This window comes from Cnephaeus nilssonii (genome assembly GCF_951640355.1).
Source record: "Cnephaeus nilssonii genome assembly, chromosome: 5".
NCBI lineage: Eukaryota > Metazoa > Chordata > Mammalia > Chiroptera > Vespertilionidae > Cnephaeus > Cnephaeus nilssonii.
In genome coordinates this window covers 73,929,915-73,945,567 of record NC_137076.1, presented here as the reverse complement: position 1 = coordinate 73,945,567, position 15,653 = coordinate 73,929,915, and the positions used below count along the sequence as shown (strand labels likewise).

Here is a 15,653-nt window from a genome sequence, read left to right as displayed (position 1 = left end):
AGGTCATTGTAGAATGATAAGAAGAGCAGCTGTTCAGTCATTAGAAGTTTTCCCTGCCATAAAATAGGTCACGAGAAGTACTTCTGGTGATAACTCTTATCATGGGCAAGGCCCTTAATTTAAATTCTTTAAGGGAGAGGTAAGTTTCTCGTGAGCCTGCAGGGTCTCCAATGGCTTCAGCTCAAAAAAGTTTACATGCCATAGTGGCACATCTTGTATTTATTTACTTATTTATTTTTTTGGAGAGAGGAAGGGACAGAGAGAGAGAAAAAAACACGGATGTGAGAGAGAAACATTGATCATTGCCTCCCGTACACACCCTGACCAGGGAACGAACCCACAACATAGGTATATGCCCTGACCAGGATTGAATCTGCAACTTTTTCATGTACAGGGTAACACTTCAACTGACAGAGCCACCTGGCCCAGGTCTAAGCGGCACATCTTGAGGAAGTCCCTGGAACATGAGGGAGTCCTTCAGGTGCATGAGTGAGTGAGTGAATGAATGAATGAATGAATGAAAGGGAGTCTGGAGGCAGGAACTGCTGGTGACCTGAGGCAGATGCTCTTCTCTCTGGACTAGTCTACAGCTCTGTTGAATGGAATAATGTTCTCCAAATTCTCTGGGCAGACCCTGTGCTAGGGCTGAAAACATGGTCAGGATCAGCCTGCCCACCCTCTCAGAAGTGCTGATCTGGGAGGATATAGGTGTGAAAAGAGATACCACTACTGTGGCTGACCTTACTAAGAAGTTCAAGGACCCTCCAGCCTAGCCTCCATTTCTCTGGGCCCTGGGTTCTGTCCTGCTGGGTTCCATGGCTGCCGTACTCATGCAGTCTGTAGGCTTCAGAGTCACCACTGCCCAGGCCAACAGATGGTCCATAGATGGAGACCCACAGAGAGGAAGGAGACCTCAGGAGCCCAGGAAAGGAAAGAATAAGTCCCCTCACACTGGTAGTAACAGGCCTAGAGAGGAGAGATACCTGGCCATGATCCCACAGCCAGACCAGGGCTTTCCTGTCCCCATCTTTCAAGTGGGGCAAGCCAGTGTCAGAGGAAAACAGAAATACTCCGTTAAGCTGTCGTCTGTCACAGCTCCAGCACAGGTTTTTGGATTAAAATAATTACAAGTAGCAGAGACATCTGAGGAAGAGTAACTGGATGCACCCTTCTGCAGGAGGCCAGGCTAAATGTGTGCCATGACATCACTCTAGAGAGGAGGCTGCCAGGAGCCATGCAAGGGCCTGGAGCAGTTCTACGGCTGAGTGCTGCAGAGGAGGCCTGGGCCTGGGCCTTGCTGCTTGGCTCCTGGGCCTCCTGTTCTGTGAAGAAATGCTTTGCTGGATCCTGGCCTATGGAGAAATTGTCTGCCCACTTCTCTATTCCGATCTAGTCTGCGGAGATACCTTCTCTCTGCCCAGTCTTCTGGTTCCCCATGGGTCTCCTCCTGAGCACCAGCAGGTCTTCAGTTAATGTGCTGCTAGTGGGGGTGGAGGGGGCATTCTGACAGTCATGTGACACCCTCTTGGAAGAGCCCTGCCAAATCTGGAACATGAGGGACTCCATCCAAATCTTGACCAGACTGTTAGAGATCCAGCAGGAGCAGCTTTCCCAGGTGTCCAGATCCTGCGACGGGGAAGTAGGTGGAGGGTCCTGTTGTAATTAAGGGAAGGGTCTCATAAGTATACATCTGCATACTTGCACCTACAAGGTGTACACAGACAGCCCTGGGCACACACATGCCATGTACTGGCACTGCAGGCACAGGCCCCTTCACAAATTCGTGCCCCAGCTGTTGAGCTGTGAGCACACATGCACACGGGGTAGGTGGTCTCTGGTGGGTCTGAAGGGACCCCTGGCTCTTCCACCCTCTGATGCCTGACCTTTACTCTCTGGCCTCCTGGCCTCTTCTTCCTGAGTCCCTTGATGCCTGCGCGTTGGAGGACTGTAACACAGAGCTAGGATTGGGCTGCCTGAGCACTGTCCTTGGTGCTGGAGGCCTAGTGGACATGCATGTTTTGAGAACAAGCACAAGTGTAGGGAGGAGTGACCTTGAAATTCAGGTGTAGGTCGGGGCCCAGCAGAATATCTACACTTCATTCCGAATAATGTACAATTGGGCTTCCTCCTTTCAATCACAGACACTGGAACAGAAGGTATCCAACCCTTCAGCCGGTAGTGTGCCCGTCTGTGGCAGGGGATGACTGTGTGGCCATTCACTAGCTGTGAGGTACATATGATTGTGTATAAAGATCATGATTGCTTGTGTCCTCTGAGACACCTGTGGTGTGATTCCCCGTGGCTTCCTGTGACTACATGGAACCCCTCTGACCTTGGGTGGCTTCAGATCTAATCTTCGCCTAGGGGAGATGTAAGGACTCTGCCCCTTTGCTGGAGCCTAGATAGAACCTCAGCCCCTTTCTCCTCACTGCCTTGCAGTCTTGACACCCAGAGGATCCTGGTATCTGCAAATTCGGGTCCTCAGGTCTGCGTCAGCGGGCGCCGGCCCACAGGCATGTGTGCTTCCTAGGACAGGTGACCGCGACCCCTCTGCCGCCCGATCCTGCCCAGCCATAAAAGCCAGGCTGCCATAAAAGCCAGGCTCGCGCGGGGTAAGATGCGCGCATCGGTGGGGTGGTGCGGCGTCACGCTCCCGCACTGGTCGCCCATGCGCTCCCCTCCTGCCCGTTTCCCCAGAACGCCGGGCCCTGACGTTGGGGGCAGGGGCGGGGCGGAGACCGCAAGTCGGCGCTGCGGCCCTCCCCCGCCTGCCCGGGGCCTCGGCAGTTCGGCTGCGCCTGCGATCTCGGGGCGCCCTAGACCCCCGCGGGCTGCGGGCAGGCAGCGGGCTCCCAGCGCAGCGCGCGGCGCCCTCCCGCTCCGGCCGACTGGGCTGCGGCGGCGCGGGGAGGGGGCGCTGTGGAGCAGGGGCGGGGGCTAAAAATACCCGGCGGCGGCGCGGCGACTGCTGGGCTGCGGAGCTGCGGGGCTGCGGGCCAGGGAGGCTGTGCCGGGCCAGGCCGGCCCCGCGGACGGACATGCTGACCTTCTTCCTGGTCTCGGGGGGCTCTCTCTGGCTGTTCGCGGGTAAGCCCCTATCCTGTCCTTGTCCCTTACCCCCAGCCCCAGCTGCCAAGGCGTCCCTTCACGCCCTCCCTCCCCCAGGCCTCCCAGGTTACCACCCCCCAAATTCTGGCGGGCGCCGGGCGGGTTTGGGAAGCAGCTGGGGTGGGTCTGCAGAAATTAGGGGCCTTGCTCTCTGCGACCCCACGACAACGTCCCTCCAGTTCTCGCGGCCCCCTCGCCTTATGGCGAGGACCATCAGACTAGGCCTTGAGCCCACTCGTCCCCCAAGGCCAAATCCTGGGACGGACTTAGTGCCTCCTTATCCATCTCTAGGGTCGGAAACCGAGGGTGTTGGTCCCAGAGGTCCTGCAGAAGGTCAGCAACGTAACCAGGACTGACCTGGGGCTTCCTGATCCCGGTAAGGGAGTCTCCTCACTACCCCTCCCTGCCCACCTTCAGCCAGAGTACAAGATTTCAGCAAAGCGGGGTCCACTTGGCTCCTCAGTTTTGCCCAGGGCTTGTGTCCCCATCACCCCTCACAGGAGTCAGACCCTCACCCCTGCAATCTCTCAGGAGGCTGTGAGGACCTCTTCTGTATCCCTGCTCACTCCTCCCTCTTCCCTCCACACACACCTGGGCTCTCCTCACAGGCCCATTTATCCACCAGTTCTGCGGCCTGCACCAGCCCTCCCCTCTGTGAGCCTTCTGTTATATCACTAAAGGTCCCCCCACCCCCACCCCGTCACCCTCCTGTGCAGATTCAGCCTTATAATGTATGTGAAATGCTGGAACCTCAAACTGGTCTTAAACCGGAGCTAGCCCAGAGCAAACGCTCTATGAATTTTAGTGTTTATTATTTTTACATTCAAACAGTGGCATCAGGAGGTAAAAAGATTCCTTTTGAGCCAAAAAAGCGGGGGAGTCCACCCTTTGGAATTCTTACCTGAAACTTTGCATGTTATTTAATATTCATAGCAAATCCTAGGAGGTTGGTGGTGCTTTCTGCTTTTTACTGAGGTTCAGAGATTAATTGATTTGCCCAGTGTTCCACAGATAATATCTGGAAGACTGGAGTTCCATCTGAGGTTTTAACTGATCAATCATTGCTAAGTGTTTGACCTGAAACTAGAACATTAGTGGCCCAAGTTCCTCTCACCCACTGCCCACTGCCCCGAGTCAGACCACAGGGACACCTCCCCTGAGCTGGGGAGGCCTCTCTAATCCCCTTCTCTCCCTAAGCGCCTTCTGTCTGCCAGTGTCCATGCAGGGCCACTCTGGGCCTGATGTGCTCATCCAACAGGCAAGGTCAGGGCTGGAGCTGGGTCAGGGGTAAGGAGTAGGAGTTATCAAAAACGATGGTGATAGTAACAGCCACCATTTATTGCCTGGGTGAGAGTCTCAGAGCGTTTCCCAGCGTGGTCAGGTGCCTCCCCGAATGGGGAAACTGCCTCCTGAGGGACTGGACAGGACCATGGAGTGGCCAAGCAGGGCGACTCTTGGCACAAGTGGCAGCTGCCTCCATAGGGGCCAAACTTCTCAGTGGAAACAGGAATTTCCTCAGAGATGCCACACTTGGTCTAAGAGACAAGTGCACTCACTGGATAGAACGCCCAGACGCACACTGGGGCATGCCCAGATCACGTGTCCACTTTGCTTGGGACTTCGGCCTTTCTCTGGGGGCAGAGGGGATTCCTAAGCTAAAACTGAGAACATACTCTGCCTTGCTGCTCTCACAATCCTTTGGCTCAGCCAGAAACTGGAGACTCCCAAGGTGATGTCATCCTTTAGAAGGATTATGTGCTTTTTTTTTTTTTTTTTTGCCACAATCTGGCCCCAGGGAGACAAGACTACCCCTGCGGAGCCACAGGGAGAGCATGATGGACGAAAAGGGTAGGGGGAGCCGCCAGAGGAGGAATGGACTATCTGGGAGAGGAAACCATGCGCTCTGAGCCCTGGAGAGCCAGGGCTGCATCTGTCCTGCTCCCACTGCGGACGCCAGCCCACATTTCACCTGTGTGTTGAGTAGTAAACAGGGAAATGGATGAAATAGATCCAGCATGAGTCATGCTGTGCCTGGTCTCTGTGCAGCCAGCACTCAGAGGCCTATGGGGGCAATGGACGGACACTCCTGCCTGCCTGTATGGCACCACTGTGTAAAGTGGGTGAATTTCTGAGAGGGCTCCCCTTTCTCTAGGCTGATGCAGCCCCATGCCCTTGTGCAGGGCCCGGTCTGCTCAAGCATCTGCCCAGCCAGCAGTGACAGCTGAGTGGACTTTTGCGGCATCGAAGGGTGTTTGTCAGAGGCAGGGAGGCCAAACTCCAGGTGGAGAAAATCAGGCCATCGGAGGTGTGGAGTAAGAACCATGGTAGGGGATGGGTCTTCAGGGTCTCGTGACTGGGTTGTAGGTGGAGGCTGGAGTCTGGGTGGGAGGGGGGTTTGGAGGAGAGGCTTTCATTTAGGGGCAGAGAAACCCTCGATGAAGCTGTAGTGGCCAGGCTGAGCCAGCAAGGGGAGAGTGCAGCCTGGGAGAGCAGCGGGAGGCTGATGTGATGTGTGTGAAAATAGAGGTGGCCCAAGGGTGGCCCATTTGAGGCTGAGCTCCAGGAAAGGGAAGGTGGGAGTCCTCAGCTGTGACCCTAGGGGTGGTCCTGGTGACAGAGTCTGGTGTGGAAGCCAGCTGGCTGTAGGTGCCCAGGGCAGGTGCAGACTTGCACAGCCTGGCTCAGCTCAGCCCTATCAGATCTTCGCCCTCCCCCCTTCCCCCCCCCATCCTGAGCTCCCATAAGGGTGGAGGATGGTATGAGGTCTGGGGCCATACCAGAAGGCCCAAGAAGGCAGCTAGGACCTCGATAGGTGGTGGAACTCCAAGCAGAACAACTGAGAACCAACCTCACAAAAGAAAGCCTGGATTTGCACGTGGTATACCGCCATGTGGGAGAATTCTGACCTCAGTGCCTTCTCATCCTCCCCAGCCTGTGGTAGGATACAGGGGTGGTTCCAGTGAGAGCTCACTGACACCAGGGGGCAGCAGAGCAGGCCATTTCTGCTCTCTGGATAGTTTTCCGTTCTTGTGATAAGGGCTCAGAGGTTGACCTTCAGAAGGCTGAATTTGGCTCAGCCGCAGTTGGGACCCAGGACTGTCCCATACACACAGCAAGCAGGATAAGTGAGCACGAAGCTCTGGCTTATTTGCAAAAAGTGGCAAAAGTTATAGGTGTTTGTATGCTAGAAGCTGCACTGTGTAACTAGCCAGTGCCTGGCACGTGGCAGGCACTCAGATACTTGCTGAATAAAGTGCTATGGGTGGGGGGAGTTTTTTTATGGGGGAAGTGTTGTTGCAGACATGCTGACTTGACTGCTGTTTCCCTGAGCACCTACCATGTGTCACGCACTGCGTTCTACAATCCCCCAAGCTTTCCTTTCATCCTCCCCACAACACTGCAGTGCTGTTATCCCCATTTAATAGATGAGGCACTGAGATACAGGGAGTTTCACCGAGGAAGCAGCTCCTAAGAGCTGTGAGCCAGGCCCCACTGTCAGACTCCCAGTTCTGGGAGGGGCCACCAGGTATGATCAGACAGCACCTGAGCCCCTTCAGCAGGCTTGTCAGTGGGCACAGGCAAGGGAGCAGCGGTCCTTGGACAGGGGAAGGTTTAAGAGAGGACAGGTGTGAAGTGACAAGAGCAGTGGCTGGCACACAGGAAAGGACTCATTGGTGTTAGCTAAAGTTATAGCAACGTGAATCAGGCCTTCTTGAAAGGGGGTATAGGCTGCCCAGAAAGGAAAGGGAAGAAAAGGCATTCCGGGCAGACAGACCCTTGTGAGGAAAGATTGGCAATAGGAATGAGGGACGTACTCAGGGTGGTCACCAGGGCTGGTCTCTACAGGCCCTAGAATGCTAGGCCAGGCAGCATGGACTTCATTCTGTGTAGTGAGTGCATCAAGGACATACAACCCAAACTGGGCACGTGGACGGCTAAGGTGACACTGTCCCTGCACCCCATGAGCCATCTGCATCCCTGGTGGCACACGTCCCACTGAACTACAGCCTTTGGCCTCCTCCACCAGCCCTTTGATCTTCTTGAGGGCAGGGCCAAGGGGTCTCCTCTCTATGCCCCAACCGAGGGCTGGGCACACGGTGTGCATCAGCATAATTGCATACATGACTAATATGAGAAGTTCCCTGAGAATAGCTTATTTTAATAACCAAAGGCCTGGTGCATGAGATTTGTGCATGGTGGGGGGGTTGGGGGGGGGGGAGTCCCTCAGCCCGGCGTGTACCCTTTCGCAGTCCAGGACCCCTTGGGGGATATCCCCCTGCCGGCTTAGGTTCAATCCCTGGTGGAATCAGGTCTAAGCCAGCAGTCAGACATCCCTCTCGCAGTCTGGGGCTCTCGAAGATCGGGACCCCTCACTCCTTACCACCCGCCTGTAATGGAGGCAGGAGAGGCTCCCACCGACCACCGCTGCACTCACCAGCCGTGAGCCTGGCTTCTGGCTGAGCAGCGCTCCCCCTGTGTGAACGCAGTGACCACCAGGGGGCAGCTCCTGCGTTGAGCGTCTGTCCCCTGGTGGTCAGTGCGTGTCATAGCGACCGGTTGTTCTGCCGTTAGGTCGATTTACATACTATGCTTTTATTATATAGGATTATATAGGATAGGATTATGTATTTTATAAGCTGTTTTCTCACCACAAGTTGATTAACAAACAACAAACCTTGAGTGTGCTCCTCCTAAGGGCCAGGCTCTATGCCAGATGGGTGCCGATGCCCGTATGCTAGAAGCAGTAGGGGAAAGCAGGTGTGAACTCCTGGCAGGTCAGCCTTCACTGGACAGCTCTTTGTGCTGAGAACCCAGAACAGAGGAGGAGCTGTTTGATGAGTGAATGAATGATGGAACCTGCAGCTGCAGGGTGACTGGTTTCATCATTCATAGTGTCTCTGAGGACAAGATCCTATTGTTTCCTTAGAGCTCCAAGTTTCCAGTCTCCCCGTAGGCTGGGAGCTCTGGCCAAGCAGAGCTGAAAGGAGGCCCCAGTCAAGGTCTACAGCTCACTGGATGGTCTGGTGGGATGACTCCACTCCCTGCCTTGGCCTGACCAGAGCTCCCCCTAAACACCCCTTGGGCCCAGGATGGGAGCACTGTGGGTGAGATGCTACTTTGGTCCCTGGGAGTTACTTCAGCATGCGCAGGGGTGGTCACCATCATCTCCCAGCTACTCTCGGAGCCCATGGTCGGTGTGGTCATTCCCAGACCTAGTTCCTTTGTGCGGCTTCTGATTCATGTGAGGCTTGGGGTCTGTGACAGGCCGAAGAGGGAAGATGGGAAGTGGGCTGGGACAAATTCTGAGCCAAGCTGAGCTAGCTATTTTGAGACCCAATCTGTAATCTCAGAGCCCAAAGGATTTCAAATTCCAAGAAGTCTCCCCTGTGTCTCTTCACCTGCTCTTCCTGGAGACACCTTTATTTTAGCAACAGCTACTCAAAGCATTTTGCTAGGGGTGTCTGTGGAGAGTTGGGGGTGGCTGGCTTCCGGTTTGCCATCTGCCCATTCAGGCATGCATTCTGAGATAGCTATCTCCCGGGGCTTTAGAGCAGGAAGCCAGGCCAGGATGGTGCCAGTGAGGGAACAATCAGCATCTCAGTTTCAGATCCTGGGATAAGCAAATCTGGGTTGGCACCTGTTGGGCCAGGAACAGACCTAGTGATTGATGGCTATTGGAGGAATGAAGAGAGCACAGGTTGAATGAGCAGCTCTGGGACAGATCCCACTAACGAACCCTGCCAGGAACCCTGCCTTACTCCCAGGACCCTGCAGCCTGGCCCACTCCCAGGACCCTGCAGCCTGGAGGTGGGGCCCAGCAGCATTTGGTCCTGTGACAAAGTCCTGTTTTTGCCTCCATTGTTGGGTCTAAGATTCCCCTGTGGGGCTCCTCCTGACCACCAACCCCTGTCCCAGCCGTGGCAATAAACAATCCTTGGCAGATCCTGCCAAGTAGGCAGAAGGGCACTGGGAGGGACAGTGAAGTCAACCAGAGATAGAACAGCAAGGCAGCTAGAGGCTACACGGCACTGACGGAGATGGGGATGAGAAAGCAGTCAGAGCTTGGACAGAGAGAGCAGCAAGACTGGATGTGGGCCAGCCAGTGAGACTGGACAGGGAGGTGGCTAGAGGGTGGGATGGCGAGGCCCTAGAGTCCAAAGAGAGGCAGACAGTCATCAGCACAGACAAAGGGCCCTCAGCTGGGACCCATCCAGGCCTGCAGTGACCCCTTCACTTTGGAAGGGGCAGTGCTCTGGCCCCTAGAACTTGGCCTGCATGAAGTCACCTAGACCCAAGGACCCTGTTTAGTGGCTGGAGAACTGCAGTATTAATGGTGAACTTTAGTACCTTCCAGCAGGTTGGATGTGGTTCTCAGGGGACACCTTCGACTCACCTATCCTCAGCCCCCTCCCTGCCTGCAGGCTGTCTCCCAAAGCCTGGCTCTGTCTGGGGGGGCAGAGGGAAGGGGATGTGGTTGTGTGTGTGTGGGGGGGGAGGCGGTCTTCCCCTGGCCAGTGGGCTGGTGGAAGAATTGGGTCCATGTGTCTCCGATATCCTTGCCGTAGGTCAGACAGCAGGGAAGCCTGTGACCTGTGAAGTCCCCTTTCCGTCTGAAGTGTCCTTTCTCCTCCTCCCCGGGGCATGAACTCTCTGCACACAGCGTGGCCCCAGCTAATAATAGGAAGATCCGAGGAGAGGAGCAACTGGCTGGTCATCAGAGATGGGCACTTTTTTGGGCGGAGAGAGAGGCTGGTGAGGCCGTTTCTCCTGGATTGCAGGTCTGTGGTGTGTCCACCGACCCTCCTGTTGGTTCAGAATTCCTTCTTAAGTGGTTTTGTCCTAGATTGCCTCTCAGGCTGAATGGTCTTGCTGGGTCCGTGTCTCCTCTTAACCGGAGTCAGCAGCATGCTCCGTTGGGTACGAGATTGTGGCTAATGGACAGCTCCTGGTGACCCAGGGTGCCAGCAAGGCAGCGTTTCTGAATGAGATTGAAGTCTGACCTTGTCGTGCTGTCTCTGTTGGGGATGGAGTGTTCCAGAAGCTGGTGATGGCACACACAGGGCTCTGGGTTACCACAAACCCCACCCACGTCGCAAGGGCACACTGGTGGCAGCAGCACTGTGAGTGGCAGGCGGAGGATACACGTGGCCTCCATCCTAGAGCCCTCTCTGTGCACTGCAAGGCCTCGTGTTTAACATCACACTTTCTTTCCCAATTCCTTTTCCCCACTTACCATCAACACCATGAGACTTACCCTAGTTTCCCCACATAAAAATAAAGGTTGCTACCTCAGACCCATCCAGCCTCATTTCTGAAAAGGACAGAACCAACAGAGCGTCCGAATGGGGCCATCCCATTTCCTGGTCCCACTGCCCCCTCCTGACGGGGTGCTTTCCTCGGAGGCCACAGAGCCTCCAGCTCCCTCCGGTAAATGGTGGGCCAGTGAGAATCCAAGTGATGGGTGCTCTCGGTGGGTCAGCGGGAGCAACGCCTAACAGCCTTCGCGGGCCAGCCAGGGCCTCATTTTGCTTTGGTCTGAAAGAGATTTTTGTTTTCCGGTGAGAACAGCCCAGCCTGGACGGGCCGGAGCCAGTGGCAGGAATACAAACCCTTTCATGTGACAGGCCCAGAGTGGAGAGACGCAGGCCTGCCAGCAGCAGGCCCTCCCCTGCCTCTCCTTCCTTTCACCCTGGCCTGGAAAAGGAGGCCCGAGTCCTCAGTGCTCCCTGCCCAGCTGAGGGCTGGGCTGCTTGAGCCTGGCATTAACCCCGTGGATGCCATGGGTTCGTACCGGCCAACAGCAGGACCCGGCAGCCGGAGGGCAGTGAGGGGGGCAGCAGCTACTGTGTGGCTCTGACCTCCTGAGGGGTGAACCAGGAGGTGGCAGAGCCTCATCCACCAGCACAGTGTTCGCCGAACTGAGTGAGATTCAGGCTTGTTTCTGCTTGTGGCATTCAGGAGAGGAACTTCCCCCTGGGGAAGTCAGAAAATGAAGCTGTGTCAAATGTGCAGAAAATTTACCTTTAACCGAAAGCAAAACTCTCTTTTCTCTGCTCATTGCCTAGTCTATGAAAAAACAACGATACCTGGGATGGTGGGTACAGGACCCTTGTTGGCTTCTGGCTGAAGCAGCCGTCCCTTAGGCAGGGATCTAAGGGCACAGCTTGCCTAGGGCACGCTTGCATCCTGAAAGCCCAGGGTACGAGGTCAGGTGAGTGCCATTAGCTTGTGGCTCTGATTTCAAAGGCATGAGGCGCAGAGACAGCACCCACCACAACCTTTTTCCTTCTGCAGCTAAATGGCATCCTCCCGGCCTCAGCTTCCTGCCCCGGTTCTCAGTGCAGCCAGGCCTCTGCCTCCTTCCCAGGAGCCCACCATCTTACAGGCTCTTCCTGTGACTGAGCAACCCACTTCTGTCACTCTGTCCATCTCTCAGAACGCTCCTTCCTACCCTGCTCCTCATCCTCTCTTTGCTCCCCGTCTCTGACTGGGGATGGGCTTCAGGTTTTGTCCTGTGTGTGTTTCTCCTCAAACAGGGCATTTCCAGATGCTCCTGAGTGAAAAAGTGAGCAAGCAAAGCCCTCCCTTGCTCCCCCCAGCTCCACGGCCCCAACCATATCTGAACAGGACTCTCCCTGCTTTAAGGAGCTTCCCGCCAGCTGGAGGAGGTCACATCCTGTACCCTGCGGCCTGGCCACCTGCAGTTGAGCTCTGAGAGCCTGGCCCTGCCCGGAGCAGCCCGTGTTCCCTTTACCGAGCCTCTACTTGTAGGGCCTGCAGTGTGGCATCAGTCTGGCCCAGTGGTGGGAACGGATCGCTGCTCCTGAGGCCAGGACCCTGGCAGCCCTAACGTGGACCAGCTGGTGGGAAAGAGGGTCACGTTGCAGCCCAGGATTTGGCTGTCCGCATAGTGGGGCCTGGCCAGGGGGTTTCCGCCTGCTTGTGTGGTGCCATGGCCCCCGATAGTACCCCAGGGGCTTGGAGTGGAAAGAAGGGCCATGAGGCCGACACGCGTCTGCACCCATCAGTCCTGGTCATCGGACCCTGAAAGCATTTCCAGAGGGAGCGCTGCCACGGTCAGCTCTGCTGCTCATCTTCGCTCTGAGAATTTGTTGGGCCTGATTTGTAGTAACGTGTATCCCAGAGCTTATGGAAGACACTGTGTTTCCCTTTGCTCCTCTGTTCTCAAGGCTAGTTATGTTTTTTCCATTCCTGAAAGTGTTGGAGCCTGGCTTCCCAATGCTGTGCTCACGTGGGCTCCTGGTCCCTGACCAGGTAGGCGTTAGGGTGAGTGAGATTCTGGAGTGGTGCTCGTATGCGGATGTGGGGATGGGACGAGGCCGTGGAGGCTGCTTCCCACAGCAAGTGAATTGCTTTGAGGAGGCATGTTCCCAGAGAGTTCAAGCTGGCTGGGACAGTGGCCCTGCACAATGGTCAGATACAGCCAACCTCAGTTGGGCCTTTCCACACTCAAGAGGCTTAATTGAACCTTCAGAGCTATAATCAGGCTCCTCGGGGAGGATCTGTGGGTGAGCCACCCTGTAACCCAGCAACCCTGAATCATGGGCCCATCTCTCCTGGGGAATGTGAGTGGGGCTCAGGGAGGCTCTCAGCCCAGCTCTGCCCCAATCATTTGTGGTTCTGCGACTCTAATTAAAACCCAAGAGGAAGGTGGAGGGAAAGCCCCTCTCACAGCTTAGATGGGTGTGAGTCCTGTGTGGACAGGGTGGATGCTGGGCCAAGGTCAGGATGTGATGGTGAGATTCGTGCTTTTTTTTAACCTAGCAACTGGGTCACACACTTCCTGGTGCAGAATTGCTGTGGCTCTATGGCCCTGGCATCCTATGTAGTTTTCTGTCAGCCAGGACTTTGGTTGTGGGCACTGGATTTTCTATCCGAGAAGCAGCCCTGAGAAGCATTAAAGGAAGCTTTTGTCTTATTTGAAGACATCTCTGAATGGAGACCTGCCAAGAAGGAAGGGGAAAGGGCTTTGTGGGCCAAAGGTGGGTCCTCAGGCATTTGTGCATGTAAAGCTTCCTCCAGGTGATTGGGGAGGCTGGGTCCGGGGGCCTACTTCCCAGTGAGGGCAGCCGGTGCAGGAAGCTCTCCTCAGGCCATGGGTTGAGCAATAGAAACTGCATCAGCCCCAGGGAAGAGGTTGTACGGTCTATGGGCTCTAAAGTTGCTAGGCAGGTTGTACAAACCGCTCTCAGGAGGGAGCTCAGAGCACCGGGATGCTGGGATGGTCTGGGTTGGTCTTGATACAGAGGAGGTGAGCTGGATTTGGGTGGACGACAGTGGCTGGTCCTGGAAGGCTCAGAAGAACCCATTGTGAGTAGGGCCTGGAGGGGGTGGGAGTGAGCTGAGCCCTGTAGCCTGGACTTGCCTATTCCTCTCTAGCAGTGGCCATCACGTGCCTACTGTGTGCATAGCCACACGCTGGCCATGGAAATAGGCTTGAGAATAGGCCATACCGGATCCTACCCCCATCCCTTACTCTGTGGAAACAGACCTTGCAGGAGTGACGCCCTGAGAGTCCCTGGGACCTCAGTGTCCCAGTCTGTCTGCCAGAAGTGCCCAGGGAGCTCAGAACTTAGTTTTGGTTCCAGCAGGCCCAGGTGTGGATTTCCAGCTCCAGGATGGCCATCGCCCTAGCAAGCCAGGAAAATCTCTCCAGGCGGGTGTTAGGAGGACCGCTGTGCTGCCTGGGGTCTCTGAGCAGGTGTTTTATCTGCTACTGTGCCCAGGTTCCTTCCTCTCCCCAAGTAGACTGGTGCGACCTTGTGGGGGTGGAGAGAGGAGAAGCCGCTGGGAGGGGCTCGCGGTGGAGTCTCCTAGACAAGATGCAGGCCTTCTTCAGCACCGGAGACCTGGCATCCCCACCCCCATTCCCACTCCTTTCCACCCTTGCCACTCCTGCTGGCTGCAGGTCCCCAGCCCGTGGCTCAGGCCCTGCCCCTAGTCGGTGTCACAGATGGATGTGTAAAGAGGCTTTGTCCTAAGCAACCCATTTGGCAGACTCCAGGACTGAAGGGGGTAGGTGGCATGCAGAGGGGTGTGAACTGAGGCTCCTGCAACCTGGCAGAGTGGGGGTTAAGGCTGGGCTGCTTGGCTCTGAGTTGATCTGAGCTAGCGCCGCCCAGTGTGCAGATGAAAGGGGGGCCAGAGGGGCCCTTGAGGGACCAGAATCTTCTCATAGACCTGCTCTCTGCCCCAGGCCCTGCCAGATCTGCTCCCACGGCTGCCAGGGAGCCTCTGCCACCACTGCTAACGCCTCCAATACCACCCAGCTTCTCAGAGCAGGCAGCCATTGCTGTCAGCCATCCCCAGGAGGGCAGACTTGGGGCAGGGCCTTCGCCACTTTTGTGCTTTGATCAAGATGTGGTAAGCTCTCCCCCTGGGCCCCACACGTCCTTTATAAATGGAGGCTGGTACTAGTGGGACCAGCTGAGCCGCCTTCCCAGGAGCCCGCTGAAAAGGTAGGGTGTGAATGCAAGTGCTTCTGCAACTTGTTTTTGTGCCCTGATGGCTGGCAAAGGGATGGAGGCACCCCTTCAGCTAACCACTATCTACTTAGTGTTTCCCTTTCTGTGTGCCTGGTGCCGCACTCTCTGTCCATAGCGTGTTTGAGATGAGGCCCAGAGGGTGAAATGACTTGTCCAAAGTCATACAGCTATCAAGAGTCTGAGTCAGGATTTGGACCCAGGTCAGTCCAGCACGAGAACTCCCTTGGGGCCCTTTCCCTAGCTCGTTTGATGGGGACCCTAAGCCCTGGGAGAGATGGTGATTCCCACCCCCCCCCCTCCACCGGCTAGTCATGGGGAGTTGGGCAGGTTCTTTGATGATCTGGTGGCTTGCCTTGTGCTTCCCCACCCTTTCTGAAGACCTCAGAGGTTTGCAGAGACCCTGGGCCGCGTCACAATACCCCTATCCACTGTAGGCTGACACAGAGGTGAAGTTGTGGTCATTCTGAGCGGAGGGAAGAATCTGAGGATCATAGAGGACCTCAGTGCCAGCATGAGGAGTTTACACTTTTGTCCTGTTGCAGTGGGGAGCCCGATGAGGTTTTTGAGCAGTGGCATGATAGGATCACATCTGTGTATCGGGGAAGTAACTTTGGGATCGGTGTAAGCACTGATCAGAGCCAGGAGACGGGTGAGGAGGCTGGTGTGGGAGTTTGGACTGCGTTCAGTGGTGGCTGCACCAGGCAGGGGCTGTGGGGGTGGAGAGAATGGTCAGTTTGAGAGGTTTAGGAGGTAGTGCTGATGGAGCCATTGAGCTAGATTGTGAAGGTCTAGAGCAGTGGTTCTCAACCTTTCTAATGCCGCGACCCTTTAATTCAGTTCCTCATGTCGTGGTGACCCCCAACCATAAAATTATTTTCGTTGCTACTTCATAACTGTAATTGTGCCATTGTTAATGAATCGTAATGTAAATATCTGTGTTTTCCGATGGTCTTAGGCGACCCTGCTAGCGGTTCTCAACCTGTGGGTCGCACAGGTTGAGAACTGCTGCTGTAGAGCCTAAGACCATCAGAAAACACA

The 15,653-nt window shown here is 55.7% G+C and overlaps 1 protein-coding gene across 2 annotated transcripts in view; it reads left to right on the top strand.

Annotated features, from left to right (window-relative positions):
• Positions 1-3,038: 3,038 nt before the first annotated feature.
• ACSL6 (acyl-CoA synthetase long chain family member 6) overlaps positions 3,039-15,653 on the top strand; it is a gene marked incomplete at both ends in the record, with an annotated part of 52,617 nt that continues 40,002 nt past the window's right edge. For both annotated transcript variants that reach the window (XM_079772354.1, XM_079772353.1), the window contains one exon: positions 3,039-3,087. In XM_079772354.1, the coding sequence (XP_079628480.1) occupies positions 3,039-3,087 (49 nt within the window). The remainder of the gene's footprint in view (positions 3,088-15,653) is intronic.